The sequence below is a fragment of the Anopheles darlingi genome, chromosome 3 (assembly GCF_943734745.1).
Source record: "Anopheles darlingi chromosome 3, idAnoDarlMG_H_01, whole genome shotgun sequence".
NCBI classification, from domain to species: Eukaryota; Metazoa; Arthropoda; class Insecta; order Diptera; family Culicidae; genus Anopheles; species Anopheles darlingi.
Window position 1 is genome coordinate 20086467 of NC_064875.1, and position 25000 is coordinate 20111466.

At 49.1% G+C, this 25000-nt stretch overlaps 3 protein-coding genes across 4 annotated transcripts in view; 2 read left to right on the plus strand and 1 right to left on the minus strand.

The window, feature by feature from the left end:
• LOC125953741 (sarcolemmal membrane-associated protein) overlaps window positions 1–2302 on the plus strand; it is a 21666-nt gene extending 19364 nt beyond the window's left edge. For both annotated transcript variants that reach the window (XM_049683497.1, XM_049683498.1), the window contains exon 11: window positions 1–2302. This exon is cut by the window's left edge and continues 1083 nt beyond it. In XM_049683497.1, coding sequence (XP_049539454.1) covers window positions 1–30 — 30 coding nt within the window. In that variant the 3' untranslated portion in view covers window positions 31–2302.
• A 76-nt stretch (window positions 2303–2378) lies between these two features.
• On the minus strand, window positions 2379–5858 carry LOC125953742 (possible lysine-specific histone demethylase 1). Its single transcript, XM_049683499.1, has one exon. The coding sequence runs from the start codon at window positions 5586–5588 to the stop codon at window positions 2817–2819; it is 2772 nt and encodes a 923-aa protein (XP_049539456.1). The 5' UTR covers window positions 5589–5858; the 3' UTR covers window positions 2379–2816.
• Window positions 5859–6069: 211 nt separating this feature from the next.
• On the plus strand, window positions 6070–12445 carry LOC125953740 (uncharacterized). Its single transcript, XM_049683496.1, has 6 exons — window positions 6070–6484; window positions 6575–8721; window positions 8883–9343; window positions 9442–9720; window positions 9921–10610; window positions 10987–12445. The coding sequence occupies exons 1-6, from the start codon at window positions 6163–6165 to the stop codon at window positions 11081–11083; spliced, it is 3996 nt and encodes a 1331-aa protein (XP_049539453.1). The 5' UTR covers window positions 6070–6162; the 3' UTR covers window positions 11084–12445.
• Window positions 12446–25000: the final 12555 nt, after the last annotated feature.

Consider the following 25000-nt stretch of genomic DNA (forward strand, 5'->3'; position numbering starts at 1 on the left):
ATCGGCTATCTTATGCTGAATCGAACGTAGGGCACGGGTGAAACCACGGATGTTGTGGGTTGAAGTGCAAATTTCCCTGCTTGTCTGCAGGATGAAGCAAAATCTCGCGAAACAAAAAACAAACTTCCGGACCGAGAGACTAGAGGTTCTTTTCACGTTTGTAAAATGGAGGAAAGGCGCCCTAGTGCATTATTTCTGTGGATTCGTGCTGTATTCTACTTCTTTTGTTTATAGGAATTATTTATTAGTTCTGTAGCGTGTGCCCCGTGCGATCGATGCATTAGTAGACTGGAGCCAGAGTTAATCGGGGAAGGCGGAAAGGCGCGCGTGCAAAATGGAAACCATTTGGCGAACACGAAAATTGAAACAGTAACATTGTGTTTACCCGACCCGGTGACAGGAAAGACCGGGGGTTTCATAATAGAATCTCGTTGCCACGTTGTTCGACTACACACTTTCTGTCTCTCTCTCTCGCAGCTCGATTGTGCAGTCTGACGATCGTCACTCCAACCTTCACGCGCGCTGTGTTGTATCCTTCTCCTACTCCCATATCTTTTCGCTCAATTTTGTTTTCGCAAAGGCAGTCCTCGTTGTAAATGTAGTGCGCGCGCCAATATTGTATTTATTAACAATTAACACGAAACAGCAAAATCCATTTTATCGATAATCTCTTTACAATCGCCCACTCCTCCCCACCCCTTTCCCGTCCGCGCGGCTAATACCGGAGACTCCCGGGGCAAACGGAGCACGATCGCGAATAAATGCTCGAAGCGTGGCTATGCAACGAATCGACGAAAAACAATAGAAACTAACCGAAAGTTTAACCGTAACAGCAAAATTGCAGAATCGTTAAGTTAAGCGTTGAAACAGTGTAAAGAGATGAAGATGATTCGATCGCCATCGTGGAATAGTTACAGTATGATAATGATGATGCTGATGATGAGGATGTGTACACGTGTACCCTCAGTGTGATGTGATGCGAGCAATAGCAGGGGCGCGTGCGTGTCCTAGAGGACTGTATGAATGAGCTATTTATGAACGTGCTGATATATTGTGTACGCTTGTGCGTGGATGCGTGAGAATTAGACAATGACAAGGACGAGGCAAATCGTGGCAACGGAAACGCTGTGTGCGCGAGTCGAGCTAAGGTTAATGGTTATCAAACAGAGGCAATTTCGCTTGCTTACAGTCTGCTTTCGGGTTCCGATACCAGTGTTTGCCACAGAGCTTACAACCAACCCCACCACCTACTTCACGTCCACTATAAGATCAAACACCATACTAACTCCTACTACTACTACTACTATTACTCTTACTCTATAAAAGCAATCTTTTACTAACCCCAGTCGCCAGCAATAGGATGACTGGGGCTGAAGGTGCGTATAGTTCTCGCCAACCCATTTTTTATAGGAGTCAGAGAGGCCGGCCATGCCACTCTCTATCCATCGTGCGCTAAACGGTATGAGGCATACTATTGTTTTGCTAAGCTTTCATTTCCTGTACTCTCATGCACCATCGTTGGCTAGGCTAGCTTTTATAAGAATCTATATTAAACCTTGTAATAATGATGAAGATGATGATAATACGCATATTACACTTGCATACCGCAAAGCACTGATTCTTCGAACTACTGACACATACCGAACCCCTTGCAAACCGTGGCATCCACAGACAGGCAGGCGAGCGTGTAGAGGGGGGTTTACAATAATTCAGTCACTCCTGACGAGCAGCAAATCGAAGACAAATAAGAAGTGAAACTATCGAACAAATGGTCATTCAATAGCACACACGATTCCCTTACCAGCCCGAAAGTGGGTTGGGTTTGGTTTGACCATCCGGGAAAGTAAAGTACAAAAAAAGAACGGAAATAACAAACAAAAAAAGAAGAGAACAAAAAACCGGAATCGGAAACGGAAATTAATAGCAAGAAAGAGGCAACGTTAAGTCATGGTGGAAATGAAAGTGTCAAGAATGCTGAATGCGCTTTTGCTGAAAATTAGAGAAACGGTATAGAATAGAGAGAAAAGTAGATGGAGCCAGAGCCAGCAGCACTTATCTTGTGTCAGGGGACTACACTGGTGGTATAACTCGGCTTGCAGTGTTGTATTATATAGAAACCCCGACCCGGAAAAATAATCGACAGAAAAACTGGACAGGCGTGACGAAGGAACTCGAAAGAATAGAAGAAAAAAATAACCTTACACGAAAATCGCGCGAAACAGCAGAATCATTGAGAGAGTTGAGAGAACAAAGTAATAGTTGAAAAGAAAAATAAAACCGATAAAATGATTAAACAGTAAGTCAACCGAGAGGGGTTCGTACAGCAGAGATTGTCCTCATTTTCGATCCTTTCTTTCTCTAGCGACATCGAAGTAGCACTTGAATTGAGTTGAAGTGATGTCTATAGGTGTGTGCTAATACATCTAGTTAGCCTAGTTGATTTATTTGTTCGTTTTCAGATATCTACAGCATCGAATATGGCAAACGATGGTGGAAACATGGATACTCATAAACGTATGACTCTGCTTCCACTAAAAGCACATCCTTAATGGCATATACTACTTCTTTCATCGATTTCATAGTGTGTATTGTGTGTGTGTGTGTGAGTGGATGAGTGTAGTGTGCTGCTCTTTTGATTGGTAGTGCAGAAACATCAAAGAAGTGTATGTGTGTGTGTGAGTGTCAAAGTGTAGTGTAGTTTAATGGACAAAAACTGGAGTAGAGATTGAAAAGGAGCAGAGTAAGAGGCTCCTGCTCATGCTAAGTGTTGGTTGTGCGTTCAGTAGCCGACTTCTGGGCGCTCCTCACAAAAGGCATTATTTCTTTGTATCATCCTTCGGTGAGTCGGGGTACGCACTGGGAAACCCGAGATAGTAATCAGCGATACGGCCCGCCTCTCGTAAACCGCTCAACAGTGCCCCATGAACGGTGGCGGGATAGTTGCGGATGGTGTGCTCGCCAGCGAAGAACAACCGCGGAATCTCAACCGGCTGGTTAATGTCGATATCCTCCTCGCCATCATCGTTGCCAGCTTTGTTTTCACCCTCACCAGTCGTACGGCGTCGGCCATTGCTGCTGTTGTCATGGTGTTGCTGTTGGTTACTACTACTGGTGCTAGCGCCACTGCTACTACTGCTACTACTCGCCGCTGCGTTGCTTGTGGTGGCAGTGCTGGTAGATGGCATTGGTGGTGGTGGTGCTGGTGTCGGAGTGACGGGTGCCGCCAGGAGATCATAATCACTGCCCGAAGAACCGACCGATACGAAACTGTACGAACCGCGTGCCCACGGATCGGCACGCCAGCGTGTGACGACCGTTTCCTTCGGTTGCGGTACGGCTGAATTCCCGAAGATACCCTTTAGTACCGCGATGCAACGTCCGACGATCACGTCATCCGACACGTTCTCCATGATGGCCGCCGATTGGCCAGCGACTAGAGCAAGCAGCACGGGCGACTGCGAGATGTTCCAGAAGAGAAAGAGTTCCCCGCGGCTAGCGGTCGTACTGCCGACGTGCCCGAAGAGATTCGTGTTGGCGTCCCAGAAGATCCGCTCGAAGCATAGTACCACCTTGTTGAGATTGCCGAACCCCAGCCGTCGGATGGCCGACTGTTTCCACTCCGGCAGTGGTGGATCGAACCGGACCGTATTGAGTTGTCGCGATTCCTCGGCAATGGCCACCTTCAGTACACCGAGCGTAAGCGTACAGAGCACGAGATCAGCCTTGTAGCACACGGATGAATTGTTGGATTTGAGATCAGCCGTCACCTCGACACCACCCGGTCGGTAGCGGATGCAGGTAACGGCCGTATTAACCCGCACATCCAAATTCTCAGTCAACGCGAGCGGTACGCACGAGTATCCGTTCTTCACCGTCGTATGGCTTCCGATGAACTCGAAATCATCGTCCTGGTCCCAGTGCTTCAGCGACAGATTGCTCAAGGGTGTCGCGTTCGCGAACTCCAGGTTGGCAAAGTGCCAATCGAGAATCTGCCGATCCTTGGACGACAGGTACACCTCAGAGACCTGCTCACTTTCGAGTTCCTTAATTTTTGCTTCAATCTCCGCCTGATTGGCCTGCAACCGTTCCACCTCTTTCCAGGCGAGCTGCTCCTCCCGTGCCGTCACTCGTAGTTGGAATTCGTGCTCAAAATACTTTCCCGCGGCCGCATCGATCGCCCCGCCCGCCGTCACTTCATTCAACGTGGCAGGAGTCACCTTGGGTGGCTTCGTGTCGATCAGTTCCCGTGTTTTCGCTTTCAGTTCCTGTATCCGGGCAAACGTTTCCTTCAGCCGCTTTTCATTCTCGATCAGCTTGCGCTGCTCAGCGATAATGCTGCCCAAGTGCTTCACCTGTTGCTCCTTCACGTGTTTCTCCTGCAGCTTAATAACCCACTCGAGAGCCTGGCCGAGTGAAACCGGATGATTGCCGGCGTAGTTAATGTCTACCTGGTGCGAAAGGTAACTGGTCGCTTCGAGCAATCGATTGAACTCCCGCTCTACCATATCGTCTTTGTGCTTCGGAACGGGCTTCCCGCCGGCTCCGTACAGTGGGCAGGTTGGTTTGATCGGGCACATCTCCATGCCCGTCTGCTTGCTGAGAATCGTGATCGGATTACCCCAGATACCGGTCACCACCATTGCACCCAGATCGGCCGTATAAGCGTTCTTGCGAAACGTTGCTATACGTCCTCCGACACGATCCCGCGCCTCCAGTACGATCACATCGAAGCCCAGCTGCTGTAGCTGTTGGGCGGCCGAAAGTCCCGAGATGCCAGCACCGATCACGATCACCTTTGCGAACTTTTTCGTCGGCAGCGGCTTCAATCGCTTGAAGATACCAAAATTGATGAACCCATGGCGTTCGAGGAAGGCGTGCACCTTGCGTACGAGGGCCGGATCACTGTCGAACGGTGGTTCCATCTTGGTCATTGTGTTCTCGATCGTCAGCTGTACCGTTGGGTCCTCGATCCACATCTGCAGGATGCGGTTGCGCACGTTCAGGAACACGCGCACCGTCACAAGCCCGTGCTGCATAATCTCCGGGAAGCAGACCGCTTCCGAGGGTGTCATTTTGTCCACGGGTAGCCGCGATTGAAAGGCGGCACCTTCCAGTCCCGTCATCAGCTCCTTGTACCGGTTCGGATCGTTGTCGGTTCCAGCTGCCCCACTTCCTCCGCCGGTCCCCGAGGGTTTATCGTCGGACGCTTCACGACGCTTCATTTTGGGCTGGGGCGTGGACGCGTCCTGCTGTTGTGATTTCGGTGGTGTTCCCTTACGCTCTGCCGATGATGCCCCCGGGGTTGCGGTTGTTTGGCCATCGGCCCCTTCACAGACACTATCCGGGCGTGCCGCCGTTTTCGCCCCGTTGTCCCCGTACTCCACCTTCGTCTTCTTGCGCCGGCTCGTGCGACGGCCTTCATCCGATTCAGAGAAGGCGCGCCGTTTCGCGCTCACGTCCGGTGTGTTCAACTCGCAATCCGATTCGTCGCTGATGATCGTCACCGTTTCGACGGTGCCCGTGCCCCCCGACCCGGGCGTTCCCGAACCACCGCCTATCGCTGTCGTCATCGTGGAGGAACCATTCATTTTTATACGGTGTCCTTCCTGGCCGTTTTGGCCTACATCGCTTTTCTGGGCAGCAGCTAAATTGGCGGTACTGGCACCATCGAGTGTTTGTTTTCCCAACAAAGAGGATTCGCTAGGATTTGTTCGTACGTTTAGTAAAATCCCCGAAACAATCACAAAACTGCACAAATACGGGGAACAAATAAACGAAAGTCCTTCGAGTTTTGTGTTTGGATTTGGCTCCCGGCTGCTCGACTTTCGCACCCAGCTGCTCGAAATTTACGCACAACTGCCAAGACCAAGGTGCAGAGAGAAAGGTGGGCGTCAGTTAGGACTTTTTGGTACCTAACTCTTGTTTTTGGTACCTAACTGGTACCTAACTCTTGTTTTTGGTACCTAACTGGTACCTAACTCTTGTTTTTGGTACCTAACTCTTGTAACCTGAAAAGTGTTCCCTCCTCCTGGCCACACTGGCGCGCCCATGCAGCCCGTGGAATCGCGTTGCAGAGATCGGGGCCATTTTTTCGTTGTTCTTGCGAGATTTTCGGATCGTGCATGAATTTGTGCGCTTCCCGTCGTTGTGCTAGGCTTGCGGATGCTGGTGGATACGCGATTATCCGATGCGATGGAGGAGAAGAAGCTTGACCTTCCGGAGGGGCTAATATTGGTAAGCGATGATTCACAGGAGGAGCTGTCGGACGAGCATGAGGAGGGAGAAATTCCGGACGACGAGGACGAGAGTGACGATGGCGTTGCGGGGCCGAAAAACACGGCGAAGCAACACCAGCTTGCACCAGTACGGAACGAGCTGCTGGAGGATATCAGCTCCGAGGAGGAGTCGACGATCCGGCAACGGCTGGCCCAGCTGGTGGCCATGGACAAAGAAATCCGGATGATCAAGCAGATGAGCGAGTACGGTACGTCACCCGGATTCGCTGCCTCGCTCTATCCTTCGTCCATGTGCTAGTTTCTCTCTCTCTGTCTGTCTCTTCATTCCTTTATCGTAGGCTACTTAGGCCACAACAGGTTGCACGGGAAGGAGAACATTTACTACGACCCGTACCACGAAGAGCAGCCATCGAGTCGAAGGCGCAAAACCGTAATCGAGAGCAAATCAAGTAGCCGTCGCGAACCTCGACGTAGCAGCGCGGTGGTTCAGAAGCGGCAGACCGAAAAATTGAAAGAGAAATCCTCTAAGCACGACCGCAAGGTCAATGGGCACAAACGTCATAAAAGGCGGAAGTATGAGTCTTCGTTATCACCTTCCCCCGTGCGACGTTCGGCATTGGTCGAATCGTCTGATTCCGATTACGAGTTGGACTCGTACGCTCGGCAGCATTTGGCCTGTTCGATCGACAACGGGCGAAGGCGTAAGCTCAGCACAAATGAGAACGCTTTGAAGAAGAAGCTTCGATTGCAGCAACAGCAGCAACAGGAGATGCCTAAAAAACGGAAAGGCGTGATTATCGACGAAGAACCGATGGTGTTATCATCGACTAGCGAGAACGCCTCTCCGGAGCCACCAATCGTCATCGTTGGGGACGATGACGACGACGATGAGGAGGAATTACAGTTACGTTTGCTGGCATTGCAGACGAAACCGATCGTAAAGGATGGTCTCCTTGATGATTCCATCGATACGTATCAGATTCCGTCACCGCCACCGCCGCCCTCGATGGGCGAGCTGGCTGAAGATGAAGATTCGGATAAAGAAACGAGAATTCCATCCAGGGAACGGTTCGCTTCGGAAGAACGTGAACTACGTATGATAGCGCTCAAGTCCGCTTATACGAAGAAACATGAGGCACGATTGCGCCGCAAAGTAAAGGACAGTGAACGGCCATACTCACCGAGTGATAATATCGTGTTATCACCGGTCCATGAACCCCCTCCGCCTTACGACGAGCTCGATAATGATCTTTATAGTGTCGAAGATTCTGGTGATGAGCGGAACCAATTGATCGATCCCAATGATACCGACGATAATGGAAATGATATGGAAATCAGTCCCGTTCGCAGTCCTGTTTCTTGGCCGCTAAGGATAGGCGAGCTCGAGGGGGATTCCCAGCATCCGATCGACATGGAACTGGCAAGCAGTGAGCAAAGCAGTGAACCAGCCTACATGGATGATGAACCAGGACTCGGAACTGATGGTTACGGCCAGCAACAACACCAGCAAAACTCTGAACTAATCGATCAAAGCCCACCGATGACACCGGATTCGATGGGTGAGGCTGAGGAGGAGGCACTGCGGCTCCTGTTGCTCTCGAAAATGCGTCAAAAGAAGGTCATCACGAAATCACCCCACTCAGTGGCTACCACGCAACCATCGATGGAAAATTTGCGTGAAGTTCCCATGGATCTAGAAGGCGAAAGCAATGCTGCAGCTCCCGTTGCTGAGCAAGAGCCGCTTTCGCCTACTTCGAATGTGAAAATCGATTCTGCTTCCCAGACAACGATCCAAAGTTCGAATTTGATTGTGCTCGTCGATCATAAAGTGCGCCGAGGGCGCAAGAAATCCCTAAGCGCGGTCACTGCTAGCAGCATCGCTAGTGCTACCAGTGTTCCAGCGACCCGTGCGAAGAACGTACCGCCTGTACCAACCGCGACGGTTGCAGTGCCTACCGTCGTACGGACACAGAAGCTGCTAAACAATCGTAACAAGTTGATCAACATAAACCACACCATATCTTCCTCACCAACGCCTCCTGCTGCTGCTGCCGGTTTGGTGATAACGCGCACAGATTCACCGAAAGAGCTGGGCAGCATTGAAACGTTCGTATCGAAGCCCGTCTCGAAAATGGTCATCCAGCTCGGTCATTCCGATTCCGATTCGGATGTAGATTTCGGTTCTCCAAATGCGCGTAAGACATCGGAGGCATCAAGGACGACTTCCAATACCACCTCACCGGAATCATCCGGCAACACTTCCATACCGGGTGCACAGTTTGAGATTCAGTTGGATCGGTTTTTGCGTAGCGTTCGTAACAAAACGACCAGTGCTAATGGCGCTTCCAGTGGGGCTTCAGTGGCAGACGGCAAAGTAAGAAAGCATTCCGGAGCCAATCTCGAAGGTGCCGCAGATGGTAGAGCGAAACAGCAAACAGGGAAAAGCCAACCAGTAACGATTCCGGCCACAGTAGCATCGTCCACGGTGAGAGCTCATTTCACAATCAATGTAAACCGAACTAATCTCGTAATTCGGCCACTGTTTGGTGGTGTGGATGTAGGGTGGGCCAGTCGTGTGGCCGCGAGAGCGATTTTATCAATCCGACTTGATTCTCGTTTTGTCCGTTTTTCTTTCCATCTCGACAGGCCGTAAAACATTTACCAAAATCCGCTCAGATGGAGTACACAAAACTGTTGGCGCGCATGGCACAGCTCGAGGCACAAAAGCAGGCTCGCCACCGGCAGCTACAGAAAGCAAAGCCATCGAATGAGGCCAGAGCGATTGATGGGCTTCCATCGAGCCTGGTAACACCCAAGCAAACGGACAATCTTCCTAGGGATGGAGTGTTGTCTTCCGGAAACACCGGGAGCGCGATTGATGATCGCACGAAACAAAGTCCTACAGTAGCATCAAGCCCAGGGAAGCGTAAGGTTGCTGGCGCTATCGCCGTTACACAGGGGGCGCGACCAATCGAAGAGAATGGCATAATAGAGCAGGATCCGGTACTACGGAAGCTCAATCAGATACGCCACCGTTTGCCGACACTTTCAGATCAGGGTAAAACTCGATTACTGTTAACCACCGAGAAACATTTGGAAAAGCACAGGTACCGATTCCGAGAGAGAGAGAGAGAGAGCATCAGTTGTTGTTCCATTTTACTTCCATTGCTCAGTAACCTTTTCCTTTCCCTTTCCCTTTATTCAGTAACATATTCCTGCGACAGCTGGAGAAGCACAATGCAACACTCAGTGCAGTGCAGGAAGAACGGCGTAATCTGTATCAGCTCGAGAACCGTATAGACCTGTTACGTGAAAGGCTAGCGGTGCTGGAGCGTACACGGGACCAGATGCGTGCACAAACGATGGAGTCCTTCGGGAGTATGCAGTCATCGCACCGCAAGATCGTGGCCGATCGAAAGCGATCGATCGAGCTGCGTAAAGTGTGCATTGATATTGGGCGAGTAATACTCGACGAATCGTATCTGTAAGTTTGTGTTTCTGTCTGTGCGTGTGGGTATGTAGAAGAGAATCTACAGCCATGTCTGTGGGTTAGGGAATGGGAAACAAGGGGGAAGCCATCTTTGAATGATATGATCAGCAGCAATCCATTGTTTCTCACAGAACGAGAGCATGCACCTTGCACCACATTCCCACATATTCCATGCCTGTCGATGTTCGTTTCAGGCCCCCTTCGACACCGAGTGATGATCTGCTGCAGGAACAGTGGCGCATCTTGGTGAAGGAGACAAAGCAGCTAAAGGACATACGCAAACCAACGATGAAAGAGTACAAAGAGGAGCTGCTCGCTCGGAATCGTGGGGCGCTCATGATCTCAGACCCGTGGCGTAGCAGTAACGGTAGTCGTTGTGGTGCTGATGATGAGAGCCGTGCTGAACCAACAGCTGAAAAGACTGAACCTACTCCTGAAACTTTACCTCCTGCTCCTACTCCTGCCGAAGTTACCATAGCGCCATGTGATAAGCAGCTTGCACAGCCACAGGAAACACTTGGCAAGGCTTCCCCGATGCACGAACCCATCGAAGAGCCAACGGAACAAATGGAACCGGTGCCGGTCGCTGATACTCACGAGACCACGGTTACCACCATCACCACCACAACCACCGAGACAACGACCAGTAACGATCCGTCAAATTCTGATAGTATAAGTTTAGCCAACGAACAACAATCAGCAACAGACACCAAAGAGGAGAAGGTGATCATGGTACAAAATGAGGCGACGATGGATCAAGAAAAATTGATCGCGGAATCGAAGGAGTGCGAAATGAATGAGGAGAACGACGTGGCTTTTGCCGGGACAATGAATCATCCTTTCACACAGTACAGCTCACCGCTGGTGTCCTTCAAACAGCAAGGGTAAGTGAATGATCATCCAAGATCGATCGGCTCTGTGATCGGCACCGGTTTTAAATCAATAATTCTTAACAAAAATCTATCTGTTTGTTCCCATTCCCCCATCCCGTCCCTGCCTTATCCTTTCCTTCGTCCCTTCCTTTTTTAATCCATGTTCCGTTTATCACCTTATTCCTACCAACGCAACGCATTTGATATGGGTGTGTGCCGTGTGATCCTTCATCACGTGCTGCTACATACTGCACCTGATAACCGTGCGTTGTGTGTATCTCTCTGTGTGTGTGTGTGTGTGTGTGTGTGATGTTGTATGTTCCTTCCTGTGCTCTTCGGTGCGTTCTGGTGCGTTTGTGTGTTCTTTTTTTATCTCTCGTCTTTACAGACCCTTGAACATCCGCAATGGAATCATTTGCCCGTACGAGCTCGGTGGCCAGTGTGTAGATCGGGACTGCAAGTACGAACACTTTGGTCAATCGTGAAGGAGCGAAACGAAGCTCGCTCTCACAGCTAGAGATGATCCACCAGCACGTCTCCCCGCAGGAGATCGGCAATCTCTGGCAAATAGGAGCGTGAAGCCCTTGATGGCGTTTCGTTTTTTTTTCTTTTACTGATTTTCCTTGTTCTATTCCAAAGCCGATACTGGAAGTTTTCGGTTGTGGAAAAAAGTCGCGCATGAGTGTTGCCATCGTAGCCTGCCATGCAAACCCACAGTAGAAGGCCATACTCACTCCTTCGTTCCTCGTACTACGGTGCGCGTTGAATCGCGAACCTCGTGCGATCGAAGCAGCTGAGATTCAAGCGCGATCGCAGCGTACCAGCAAGTGCATATCGTATTATATTGGGTTTAGGTAAGTTTTAAAATCGTCGCGCGTGTTCCTGCTCCGTCTTCGTATCCGTCTTCGTCCAGCCGTCTCCGTTTCCGTGAGTCAAAAGTTCCGTCTACAAAGCGTACACTAATCGTGCTACTCGTGCGCGCGGTGTTGTGTGCGCTCGCGCGCTATGAAACCGTTGTGCCATCCCGTGTCATTAGGAGAGGCTCGTGTAAGTGAATTTCTCGTTAAGAAACCCTCCGAATGGTGGTCAGCCGAGGGAGCCGTGGATATGGCCCGTGAAGATACCGTTTTAGTGCTAGAATGCGACCTTCGAGATAAGTTACGTTTGTAAGTTGTGTTGTTGAACAATTTTACTGGTGACAAAAGAAGGAGATGCTGCTGCTGCTGCTGCTACTGGCTAGTCTCGGGGATGTGTTTCCTCGTCGTCGAATGTCTAGCAGTTTCCAACTACAACTAGCCGCCTGTGCGCCGCCATTGCCTGCCATCGAACGCATCGGTAACAGAGCATCCGATCTCTGTTCTGTTGAATGAATAGTAGTTACTCGTTCTAGCGATGCAGGCTGATCAATTGTTTTTTTTTTTTATTAAACAATTGCAGTTTGTTCAATACTCATTTAATTGTTTAAAATGACTCTTGTTTTTGGCCCTCTTTGCTATGGTAGCAAAATCGCTCGAGTGTTTTATCCGTGTTATCACTTTTGTGGTCCTTTGCAGCGACATTTTTGTTTCAGATGTTTCTTGCAAGATAGAACCATCCCGTTTCTGTTAATTGCTTATTCTCTCGGGCCCCGGATTACGTTATGCGAGGGGATAAGTACGCGGTTGGTGACCAAAATGGTCGAACAAATGTGATACAAGTGACAAAATAGAACAAAGCTTAAGCTAAGGAATGTATTTTTGAAGAAAGATAACAAAAAGAAAATGAAAATCCAAGATGTATTACGAAAAGAGATGATAACACAGTAAAGAAGAGATTGAAACTGAAGAAATAAACCAGGAACAAATAAACCCAACATTGTATGTATCGAATAAGTAAATGAAAAAATGAAAGAAACGGAATAAACCGAAAGAAACAACTGTACAGACCATGATCTTGCCATCCTCGAAATCGAAAATGACTGATTGCTGAAATGATAACCAGAGCTGTTGTTCACAGTTAATGGAGAAACCAGAGAACACGAATCGTACATGGCTAATCGGCCGGGTAGCTTTTCCCTTGCGTAGTAGAAAGAAAAATAACTGTTGGTCATAATGTCGTCAGTACGCTGAAAATCCACCGGTCGCGGCGCGCAACGAACTCGAAAGTTTGCGCAAGCTGGAAATTAATGAGTTCTTATCAAAATATTTGATTTCTACGAAGAAGCTAGCGAGCGATAAGGTAAATGAATTTGAAGAAAAATCCAAAGGAAAAATGTCAAACAAACTTACAGAGGCGCGCACGCAATGGTGTGCCAATGGAGTCCTAGGATAGGCTGAAAGGAACGATGTAATTTGAAGTAGAGAAGAAAAAAATCGGAAGAAATTAAAGAAAACAAATGCGAAAAATAACGCAAACCGAACCGGCAATGGTCGCGATGGATGGAAAAATGCGCGAGCAGAAGAAATTCATCCGTACAGAAAGGCCGAAAGGCGGCCGCTGTTTGCTAAGATGCCGATGGAAAATGGAAAAGTTTCGCCGTTGCTACGGGCAGCGGCAGAAGTGGGCACCCGTTGCCGCTGCTGCTGCTGATGCCACTTACCGTTTGCCAATCCGGCTACGCATCCTGCCACAACAACACCGGTCCAGCCCCGGTTCGCTGACCATTCGCCAGCGATAGAGAGAGGTCTCTGTTTTGCTGGAATGAGCGAGGGATGGAAAATTAAAACAGCTTCGGGTGGAAAAAGTTTTGCTGTGGATGACGAGTGAGCGAATTTTCTTCGCCGCTACTGCTGCTGTGGCTGCTGTTTGAATTGATTTCGGTAAACAACAAATTTATTTACACCGGAGACCGGATCGCCGGAGCAGCAGCAAGGCGAAGCAAACGTTTGCGCCTGGCTTGGGGCGCCAGTAGCAGAGACCTGGAAGGCGATGACGGTATAGTCTGTTGATGATTGGAATCAACGCTTGCTGCGTTGATGCCGGAGGCGGAGGGGATAGCCGGCTACTTTGATTGCTGTAAAGTTCTTGTCAGGTCAGCACAAGAAATGAAGTTCGCTGCTTTCCCTATGGCTGACTGACTACTGGCCAGAGCCGGCTCACCAGTGTGCTCTGTGGTGAAGTTTTGATGGATGCATTGAAGCGAAACCTTCTGCTGCCGATCCCGATCCGATGGACGCAGGCTTCCAAGATATTTTGCGGTATGCGGTATGCCGAAGGGGAGGTTTCGCTTGAGCGTCCAAATTTGAATGTTGAGAGTGAATTCCGTGCGACAAACACACGCACAGCAGCAAACAAAATGAAAAAGCTTTAAACTTTCTCCCGTAGGACGATAATGAGCACACAGGCCGGCCAGTACGAGAAGTCCCCAAATTCTTTTGGAAGAAGTTTAGCTTAAAATCCTGCTGCCTTCGAATTGAGTGTTCTATTCATGTGTGCCGATGCGTGAGGCTTCGTGTTTACCCAAAAGTTGGAGCGCCTTGATAAACGTCCTTGCAGAAGATGGATTCCAAAGAAGAACATTCCCAAGGTGCGTTTCCGAAATGTCCTTTTTTCAGAGGTAGCGTGATCGCTCCAGCGCGCAAAAGTATTTGTCGAACAAATTGCGTCAATTAAAATCAAACCACAACCGCAGACTGGCTACGTGGCTACCTTCTCCTGCGATAGCCTTCCTTCCTCACAAGTGACCATTCCCGGTGGCTTCTCTGAACTGATTGTACCGCGAGCCACGAGCGAAGAAAGCGAATCGAATGTATGCAAAGCGTCGTCGTCGTCTTATTTGGTGGCCGATTTGAATAATGAGATTTACTGTTGCCTTCGACGGAACTCGGCGCCCCAATCGGTTCCACGCAAGGAACTTCCTGCGCCAGGTCGCCATTGCCCGGTACCAAGGTACGAGTCGATTGTTGTCCTTTCGTCGATGTCTCTGTAATCAAAAATTAAAATTTGTCCACCTAATGCGACCCATGCGACCTGGTCGCATGGAAATTGATTTATCGTCATCACACCTATCATCCTCAAACGTGCGCGCACACACTCACACAAACCAGAAACGTGGTTCATGTCCTGTCCAATCAGTGAAATCGTTCGGTTTTTTTTTCTTCCGAAGAAAAGGCAACACCAGGTGGTGGTCGGCCCGCCCCGGCGACCAAAGCAAGTCAAAAGTATGCCTTCGAAAGTACCGCTGTTTGCTGTTGCCAAAACATTCGTTAATTTGCTCAGCTTATCTTTTACCTTCCAGCACCAGCAGCGCCGCCACCGCCGCCGTCTTCGTTGTCTTCGTCTGCATGCAGCCGGCCACCGGAACCAGAGGCCCACGTCCATTGCGTGGGCTCTTGAGATAATAATGAAATAAACAAATCAAAAATCTTAAATGCAAATTATCCTCTCACCGGCCTTTGGGGGTCGTCGATGAGGCGGCCATGGCAAGGGGGGGGGGGGGGGGCATAAAGCTGGCTAAATCTGCTGAAAGCATCCCTGGAAACAGCGTTGCTCCTGGCAACGTCCTACGGCGTGTATTCGATGGGTCAGCGATTACTTTGATGGGTTCGAGTGTTAGGTTCCAAAAAGGTGAAGGATGTTTTTTTTTTATGTGAATTGCCCGAATTAAGGTTATGCTATGACGCTACGCAGTAGAAGCTACATAATCGAGCATTATTGTCTCTAAAGCGATAGAGAAAGATCCTCCGGGCGTTAGGTGCGCCAAGTTTGCAGTTTCCAGAATCCAGCAATTGATCTAAGGAGACCGAGCAGATTTTGCTGGTTTTAATTTCGTTCCTTGAGTAAACATTTTCCAAGATGTTCCCGGGCGGCACCGCCTTCTTCAATCTGGAATGGATTCTAGGAGCGCGCTTTTCCTGCAACTTCCGGCTGCAGCATCCAGCCAGGGTGTTTTTTCTTTCATGGGGCGGATAATAATGATGGCATTTATTTGCTCCCGGTACCCCGAGCCTTGCGAGTGCCGATTTTTAAGAATCCACGGTGGCGGCCACCTTGGCACCGTGCGCTCCCGGGGCCGGTGTCGGTCGGGGACAAACAAAAGAGCGCGCATAAAAGCGAACATTAAAAGCGGCATCATATGACCGCGTGAGGGACAGGAAGGGAAAGGGAAAGGTAAGGCGTTGTGCGGGGAAAGGGAAACGGAAATTACTCGCGCAACGGAGTCTCAGCTGGCAGCGGAACGTCATTTCGGTTCCATTATCGTTTTAACTCGCCTCGTAGCCTCAGCCGGCAGCGCAGATGCGCGATGATCTTCGTCCGTCCGTCCGTCCGCCCAGTCGGTGGGGGGGGGGGGGGAAAGGAGTTTCTCAATGGAGCGGTGTCCATACAAGAAAAGTCATTAAAGTATCTTGTCCCCGCGGGGAAGCACAGGGGGGGAAATTGTCCAAATAAAAATCCTTTTAAAAATTTCCTCTGCACCCACCACCTGCGCACGTAAAAGGATGTGCACCTTGGAGGAGGAGGAGGAGGAGGAGGAGGAGGAGGAGGAGGAGGAGGAGGAAGAGGAGTAGAAGGTGTGGGCAGCGCCTTTCACCGACACGCCACTAACGATCCTCTCGATTTCGATTCCCCCCCCAAAAAGGTGGCGCTCGGTTTGTGGTCGGTTTTTGAGGAGAAAGTTTGCCAGCTTAAAAGATACACTTAAACTCCGTCGTTGCAATCACACCTGCTACTCGCCGTAGTACCCTTTCAGTAGTCCATCCGCCATCTTGTTTTGCGTTAGAAGAGCTACTGAGCGCCGTCAGTGTTCTGTTCGCAGCGTGCTATAGGCTCAAAAAAAAAACCAAACGAAACCAAAAATCACATTTTCCGCTGCTGCAACTTTGGTTTACTTTGGGATTAAAAATTATAAAATTACTCCACCGCTACAAGACTCCAACTGACAGGGCGAACCCTCACCACGGCTAGAGCAAGAACGATCAAGGAGGCGATGGTGGTTTTTGGTTTCCACGCGAACGGCAGTTCAATAATTTATGTCAATAGAAGGAGCGCGCGCGTTCCTTTGTTTAGCCCCCAAAAACCGACCTAACCTCACAACACCGCCAAAAAGGGATGGTTAAGTGGATTTAGGTGGTAAAAAAGCGAGGAAAAGGGTGGGCTTGGTGGGAGGGACGCGCGATGAAAAATCTTCAAATTTATTACGCCCAAGCACCAGTCAGCCAGCCAGCCAGCCAGCCAGTGCCGGTGGTTGTATCACTTCCCGTTCCGGCACATTTGGCCCGTTCGCGATTCATTAAATGGCCTCCCATCGCCGCATCTTTCTGTGGCCACCGTTGTACTTTGTCACTTTCGCCGTGGCGTGGCGCATCCTGGACTGGAGTTCCTTCCTTGCGATTCCTTCCACGAGCCACACAAACAAAGAAAAAAAGTAATGTTTTAAGCTTTTGTACAGACGATCAGCGATGGTAGTGGTGGTGGTCAAATGTCTTCTGAGAAGCCATTGAAGTGGGTCGGTGCTACGCGCCGGCTATCATTAAAATGTTTTGATAATTTATTCACCCACGAAAAGAAGGCTGGAAGGTTTCTTCACCACTACCAAACACACACACACACACACACACACACACACACACACAAACCCTTCGCTGCGTCGACCAACCGGACGAAAGGACGATTTTCATTTCATTTTCTGCTCCCCAAAAATTGGGGCCAACGGCGCTGGATGGACCACCGGGGGCCAAGAGCGGGGCGCAGTGGCTGATAAATTAGGGGTAGATTTCCTGCCACTCCCCCGCCCATCTCGCGCCCCTCAAAACACTGCCCCGGAACGGAAGCCTTTCGGCCATTTTTAGGCTTCTCTCGGTTTCTGCTCCAATGGCGGCTACTGCTGCTGACTGCGAGGATGATGATGGTGGATGCTGGAGTCGCGATAAAAGGGGGAAAAGCCCTCCCCCTTTTCCTACCTCGCTCTCTACCACAACCAGAAACAAACGATCGCAAGGGAGGGAGAGATGGACAGGTGGGTGGGTGGGTTGTGGTGTTGCCTTTGTGGTGGTGGTGCGTGTGTCAGCGATTAAATGGCAAACCGGCAACCGGCAGCGAGAGCCCGCTGGTGTCTCGACGAGGCTGCTGCTGCTGGTGTCGTCGTCTGCAAGGGATGCTGTCGAGCGTATCGCCCGCGATTCCGGCCAAAAAAACACACTAATACATAGAGCGAGAAAGAGAGCGAGGGAGTGATACTGAAAAGCGAGGAAGCGAACGGAGGGGAGAAGGAGTGAGTGGAGGGGACGTGAAAAATAATTTCCAGAATATTTAACCGTGAGGGGGTTGATTTTTTCTACTTTACGCCTTGTAATGTTTTCCAACAGCCAGTCCGCCCGACCCCACCAGCCCACTCACTCGTCTCTCTCTATCTCTCTCTCTCTTTTGTTTCCTTTTATCCTTTTTCTCTTTCTGGCCGGTGCTGCTGTAACCAGGTTTCTCCTTTTCTCTGATCTCTGCCAATGTACCGCGGCACTAGAGAGGCCTAAGCAACTGGAGGGTGTCTCTTACTCTTTCCGGTTCCTTTTTTGTGGCGCGGGGGAGACTGATTTGGAAAAGGGAGCACGAGCGAGGGGCGGGAATGAAATTTGCATTTTAAAGAAAAGTTTCGAGTATTCCAGCGCGCTCGGTCCTCGGTCGGCTGCCTAAGATAGCATAAATTTACGTTCATTTTTAATGACGGTAGTTTGTTTGGAAGGATTTGCCTACCAAGATCACACTCACACACACCGGCACACAAATGGACACACACACACACACACCGCGACCCGTGTGCAAAAGGGATGCCAACGATTTTCTAACGAACAAAATGAATATACATCGAGCTGCGGAAAGAAGGCATTAAAAAAAAGGCCGCGGGTTGGGGAATGACAATTAAAGTAGGCAAAAAATGTTATCCTTCGCAAAAGGAGGCTAAGGGGGGGGGGGGGGGATGGAGGGGCTTGCTTAGCTTTAGGTGGCCCTCTTCCTTCCTCAGATTAACCGAAAAGGGGGCTCAGCACACACAAAAAACGCAGGAAAAACATAAGCAAAATGCAAAATCAACAGAAAGAAAAAATAGTCAGTGAAAAGAAGGAAATCCCAGGCCCTCGCTCTCGAGATAAGAAGGAAGAGTGTAATTGCAAGGAAAGGTTCGGCAGGAAGTAAAGAGAAAAAAAAGGCAAGAGGAAAGGGAATGCGCTCATCCACCGCACACACTTCCGCAGATGGAAATGTCTTTAATTAATGTTGGAATGTTTATTGCCACTTGCTTTAATTGATTGTAATTAACTTTTGAATATTCTTTTTTTTTCGTGCGCTCATTCTCCATCACCATAAGGCGGTGCGGAATAGCGGATCAGTGTAGAAGCGGGGAATGTAGGATTGTTTGGTGTTGGCGAAACAATGTGGTGCTATGATTTATTTGTGAGGAATTATGAATTTTAATTCGACGTAACAAAGTTACTGGCGAGTGTGAAAAGAGGCGAACGGATTGCAGTAGGCGGTGCGTCAAGTAATGGAAACCATCACTCTATGGTTTGGGTTTTGTTAGTGGAGTTGTCATAAGGGATCGCCATGTTGCCATGAGCAGCTTTCTGGGCGTTTTGTTAATCGCTTGTTGTTTTTTTCTCTTTTCAATGGTCTTACATTTAGTGGATTATGTTCGTGTATTAATTTTTTTTATTCATATTTATTTTCCACATTTTTTCATGAATGCTTATCCCTTCAATAGTATTGTGTAAATTTTTCAACTCAATCGAAGCAGAACTGACAAAGATAAGGATTTTTGAAAAATCTCGCTTGGCATGGCTACGTATTGAAAGTCAGTGCCCATCGCCCATAAAAAATACTTTTTCAACCTCAGAAATAATTTAAATTCCCCAAAACATCGACGGGGCCACCTGGATAAACATATAATTTAACAAAAGAATATTGATTTATACTGTTTCCGATGACCCAACAGGAAGCGATGATAGACACCGAAAAATGTACATTTTTACACACTCGCTTTTCTGGATTGGATACAATGATCGTAATTTTCAACAAATCTGCCTCAAAATACAAACACACACATTCTTGCACAGCTGTAGTTTAATGTGAAATTTAAGCAAGTAATAAAGATTAATGGTTTCTACAAAAAAAAATCTTTAAAAAAGAACCATGAGCCAAATGAGCCTTTCGGTCCTTTTGTTATATTTCTCTCATGTAATTATCCTGTCTTTATCCACTTCTTCTACCATTTCGCTGAGTTTGTGATGAGTTTCTTTTCAATATCTTTATGTGTATGCGTTTTTGTAATAAAATTTTTAATCAATCAACCTTCCCATTTTCACAACAACATTCTGTGTATGTTTGTAAAAGTTCTGAATCCTTTTGCAACTCCAGCTCAAGCTTTCAAATTTTATTTCCTTCCTTTTCGTCCCAGAGTCTACCGACGCTTCGCTTTTCATGTATGTGTGTGTGTGTGTGTGTGTGTGTGTGTGTGTGTGTGTGTGTGTGTGTGTGTGTTTGTGTTCATAGAGCACTTGATGACCCCAGGAGACGGTTACCAGTTTCATGCTCCCGTCACGTAGCTACATCCTTGACCAACCGCCTTTCCCTCCTGCGACTGCGAAAAAGGGAAAACGAAGCAAAACTTTCCGGCACATCCTTTCGCTCCCGGATGAAAGTGAAACCAGTCCGCCATTCTCGCGTCCCAGTTGAAGTGTTGAAAAAAAAAACACATTCCCCCCCCAAAAATGGCATCCGAGCACTTGCCAAGTACACCGGTGCTCGGGACTTGCTCCCGAGTCCGGTCAGTGTATACCCGGGCGTTGTTGGTGCTGCTGCTGGACACTAACAAACGTCCTTGGCGGTGCCCTTTTTAGGCCATGATGCTCCAACTCCAGCTAAGCTCCAGCTCTCGCTCAAGGTCTTGGGGTGGGCAGGGCTCCTACCACCACCACCACCTGCAATGTCCGCGAATTTCCCGCGGAAGGTAATTTGAAAATTTCGCTCAGAGGGTTAAAAATGCTTATTGCCTGGGCTGCTGCCGCTGCCGCTTGTGAAAACAAAATGGAACCGCTGGAAGGCCATTCACTTGCGCGCTCCTTCTTCCGAACGCTGTCTCTGTTGTCCAGGCGGTGGTTGTGGGTGGCATTCCCCTCACACCCCCCCTCCCCCTTTTTCCTTTCTTGTGCTTCGGTTAATTTCCATTTCTTGCTCACCGCTCGTTCTGCCCATTGCGTCCTTTCCCCGGGGGTAAAAAAGGGATGAAAAATCCATTCCACACCCCCAACAGGACCACCACCCATCCACCATCCTTCCCTTTGGGCCATGTAAACTTCAGCCCTCCCGGGAAACTGATAAGAATTAAGAAGAACAAGAAGCAGAGGACAGGAGAAAGATGGAGAAGAAAATGTCGACGTTCGCGCCAAATTGGCGCGCAGCAGAGAAAGAGGTTTCGCGTTTCAAAGAGGCCGACCAAGAACTCCCCCCTTTCCCTTCCAACCCACCTTCACTTACCCCCCGCCGTTTTTTTTATTTTACTTTCAACCCCCTTTCTGTCGTTCGCGTTTCGCATTAAGGGATGCTGGCCCCGGGGGCGTGTGGTGATGGAGCCCTGGCTCCCCGGTAAAGCAAAGCAAAGAGCGACAGGTTCTTGGCTCCTTCGCGAGCCGGGACTAGCTGGCTGGCTGGCTGGCTGGCTGGGCCCCGGTCCGACGTCCGGTGAATGAGAAAAAGTTGTGTACTTTGCGTTTTAATTTTATCGTCATTTTGGCCGTCGTTTCGCTTCTGTTCTCTTTTTACACTCTCACTCAGTGAGTGTGCCGGCGCACACACACACACACACACAAGAGCACTGATACTCCTACACCACTTCTACACCTACACCCAGCGACTTAGAGTTCCTTTTTTAAGTGTATTTTTCCCTTTTTTGTGTTGGATAAAACATGCTTGTTTCACTGCTGCCGGGGGCTGTGGAGGTTTCTTCTGGGAGGAAGGCTCGGGCTTCCCATTTGACGCCACCACTAACCGGACACCGGGTTTGTGGGTGGACCAAAAAGGTTCCATTACTTACTTACTTACTTATCCGGCGCTACAACCGACGAGCGGTCTTGGCCTGCCAAAGAAGATTCCTCCACCGCTCGCGATCGAGCGCCGTCGTCCTCCAAGTCGGTAGTCCTGCTATTCTGGCGTCAATGTCGATACCGTCGCTCCATCTCGATTTGGGCTTACCACGCCCTCTCTGTCCATCCGGAAGGCCTAAGAAGACTTTACGGGCTGGGTCGTCGTCTGCCATTCTCATGACATGTCCAGCCCACCGAAGCCGGGCGAGTCTCATGCGCTGCGCGACAGTGAGATCGTCATACAACGCGTATAACTCCGCGTTGTATCGGCTTCTCCATCGTCCCTCCTCACACACGGGGCCAAATATCCTTCTGAGAACTCTCCTCTCGAACGCGGATAAGAGGGCTTCGTCCGTTCTGGACAGTGTCCAAGTCTCAGAGGCGTATGTGAGCACCGGTACTATATACGTTGTATACAGTCCCAGTTTCGTCCTTCTCGACAGATTTCTCGAGTGAATTAGTTTCCATTAGGTTCCATTAGTTGGGGATTTTTTTAGAAAAAATTAGAAAAGCCTCAAATCCAACAATATACAACAATTCTGGATCCTCAATCAATTTTTAATTAGAAAAAAGGTCTTAAAATATGTCAATGGTTTTCATGGAAAACCTCGCAGAAAGTTACTAAAAAATCGTCTCCACGATTTCCTTATCCGTATCTCAAGCTTTCGCTTTCACCTTTTCTCTCAAACACGAACCGTCTTAGTGTCTTGGAATCGTTTTCCCTTTTGTTTTTGTCGTGGTGAATGGAAAAAAAACTCTTCATTTCCACGCTTCTGGCTTCGGCTTTGACAAGAGGGCTAGAGGGCTACGGACTTGCTTCGCTTCCACGAGCATTCATTGTGCTGTATCCGGGCCACCGGGCCTGGATTCACTAATAGGCTTAACAAAGTAGTTGGCCATCGTCCTGCTTCTCATCGTCTCTTGGACCATCTGAGGCCCATCTGTGAGAGGCCGTGTGCCGGGGGTTGTCCTCTTATTCAAAGGCAAATGAATGAACAAACCAACAGAAGGGTAACAACAGACACGCTGATGGATCGCGTCTTCACTCAACGTCTTCAGCGTTGCAAATTCGCTTGAGCAACGAAGAGCCTCGAGCTACTGCACTGTGCTGGAGCGGTAATAGAGAGCAGGGTGCGCCAGCTCTCACTACAATGTAGCGGTCAAGTGGATGGAGTGGTAATTGGATTGTAATTACAGCCGACAGGATTTGTTCTCTCCACTCAATTTACATTAACCGTATTGTCATTGTGTCTTTGCTTTAAAGCGTCACCGGAGGAAAACAAACTAGTTTGTTCCGTCGCGTCATTCCGCCGGATGTGACCGAGACGGGCACGGGACGGGACGAGCCCGTCCTCCCTTTTGAGCGGAACAGCAATGTAATGAATCACTTACGGCTCGATTCGAATCGAATTCGCGGCACTTTTATCGCTCGATGGCGCCATTGCTGCATCCTAATGAAGATCGCTAATTCATAATTCATTAAGGGAATGAGCAAGGGGCAAGCGCAAAAGAGAGGAAGAGAGAGAGAGACAGAGAGAGAGAGAGAGAGAGGGCGGTAAATCCTTGGTCCTGGTCCTGGCTGCGGTGGTGTCCAAACACGTCGCACCTCGTAAGCATCATCGTTTCAATTTCCGTTCCGTGCTGCGTACTGGAAATTAATAAAAATTCATAGAGGCCCACCATGGTGCGCCATCTTGGACCGGGCGAATACTTGGAATAATTTGCACAGCGAGCACATTTTTTGGTCCGTCCGACGGTTCGTTGGCAACGGTCGTGGCCGTTAATTAGAATGCCATTAAAATGTCAGGATGAATATTTCTCTGTCCAAAATGTCGATGCTGCCCAGTCCCAGCATCCAGACTGGGCGATTCGATAATGAGTATGCAAGGAATGGACGACCGTGGGGGACATGTGCCAATGTTTGAATTCTCGTTTTTTTTTGTTTTCTCTTTGGTCATCACTCGCCCGTGGAATTCTGCGTGGCGTTACTGGGGGAATGTATTTTATGCAAAAAAAAAACCCAAAGAACACTAGATCGATTCCGGAACGTTTTCTCGGGGCAAATCGAAACGTCAAACATTTTAATGAGGTTCATCCGATCCCTTGGATGCCGATGGAGACGATAATTGTTGGACGATCCGAAATCAATCATCCAGAGGTAGCGAGCAACAAATATGCAAAGCAATACAAAGCGGGGCGAGAGAAGAAGAAGAAGAAGAAGAAGGGGACGCTGGAATTGTAGTATTAGCAGCTGTCATTGTCGTCCTGTGAGAACGGCGAGGAACCGCTTTTGCACAGATCACCGTTGAACACAATTAACCTCAAGTGGCGGCTTCTTCCCACAGAGTAGAATACTTCACGCACAGCGAGCATCGTTCTCGTCGAGAGAGGGGTTCTGGGGTGCCAAAACATGCATAAACATTGGTCAACCTCCAGGTTTTTCTACCACACATCATCCACACATCATCCACATGAGAAGGGGAAGAGAGAAAAACATAATTCGCCACTTGATGCCTTATCATTCATCGACCGATCGACCGAACCGATGACTGACCAGAAAAGTGTTTCACTAAAGGAGCGTGCGTGTGCGTATGTGTGTTGTGAAGCAGCTCGCCAGCTTCGATTGTCATCAAATCAAACCGAAATCAAATTCAAATTTCACAACCACCCGGACGGTCGGCAGCCCCTTTCAAGCAGCGCAACACCCCATACTACACGTCACAATCCTTGTGAGGGGCACACTCCATACAGCGAAAGGTAGGACAGGGAGTGGGACATCATTTCAACCCAGATTCGGTTCGACAAATCTTTCGAATTTCTTCCTTTTTCGGCTACCTTTTTTTTCTTGGTCTGTCAATCGACAATTGAAATCCTTCGTTTACCGCTTGAAGAATGGGTTCCCGAGGGAGGGTGCTGGACCTGGGCGGTGACCGGTCCGATCCGGCACACCTTGAGAAGGATAATCCTTGGGATGGAAATATAGCGAAAGCGAATCGCCACACGCAGCAGCAGCAGCAGCAGCAGCAGCAGCAGTTGATCTTTGTAGTATAAGGACGTTTTGAGGCCGGGAATGGGAAATGATTTCTTGAGAATCACGGTTACGTATCCTTTCGATGGTCTTTGTCCGCTCGTACGTGTGTGCGCGCTCCAGGCGCTCCAGGCGCTCCAGCTTGTTTGACAGTTTTTCCATCGAAAAGATGACAAGCACACCTGTCCCTTTCGCTCTCTCGATCTCTCTTTGTCACTCCGTGTGTATGTTTATGTTGGGATTGGAAAATATGTTTTTCTTTCTTCCGGTCATCTGGAGAACCAGTTCAAGTAGCTCAACTGTGAATATTCGTTCCCTAGGAAGGGGGA

Coding starts and splice junctions, on each gene's coding strand:
- LOC125953742 (XM_049683499.1), bottom strand. CDS start 5,588: ATGAATGGTTCCTCCACGATGACGACAGCGATAGGCGGTGGTTCGGGA.
- LOC125953740 (XM_049683496.1), top strand. CDS start 6,163: ATGCTGGTGGATACGCGATTATCCGATGCGATGGAGGAGAAGAAGCTT. Junction 6,485..6,574: donor CAAGCAGATGAGCGAGTACG/GTACGTCACCCG, acceptor CCTTTATCGTAG/GCTACTTAGGCCACAACAGG. Junction 9,344..9,441: donor AAACATTTGGAAAAGCACAG/GTACCGATTCCG, acceptor CCCTTTATTCAG/TAACATATTCCTGCGACAGC.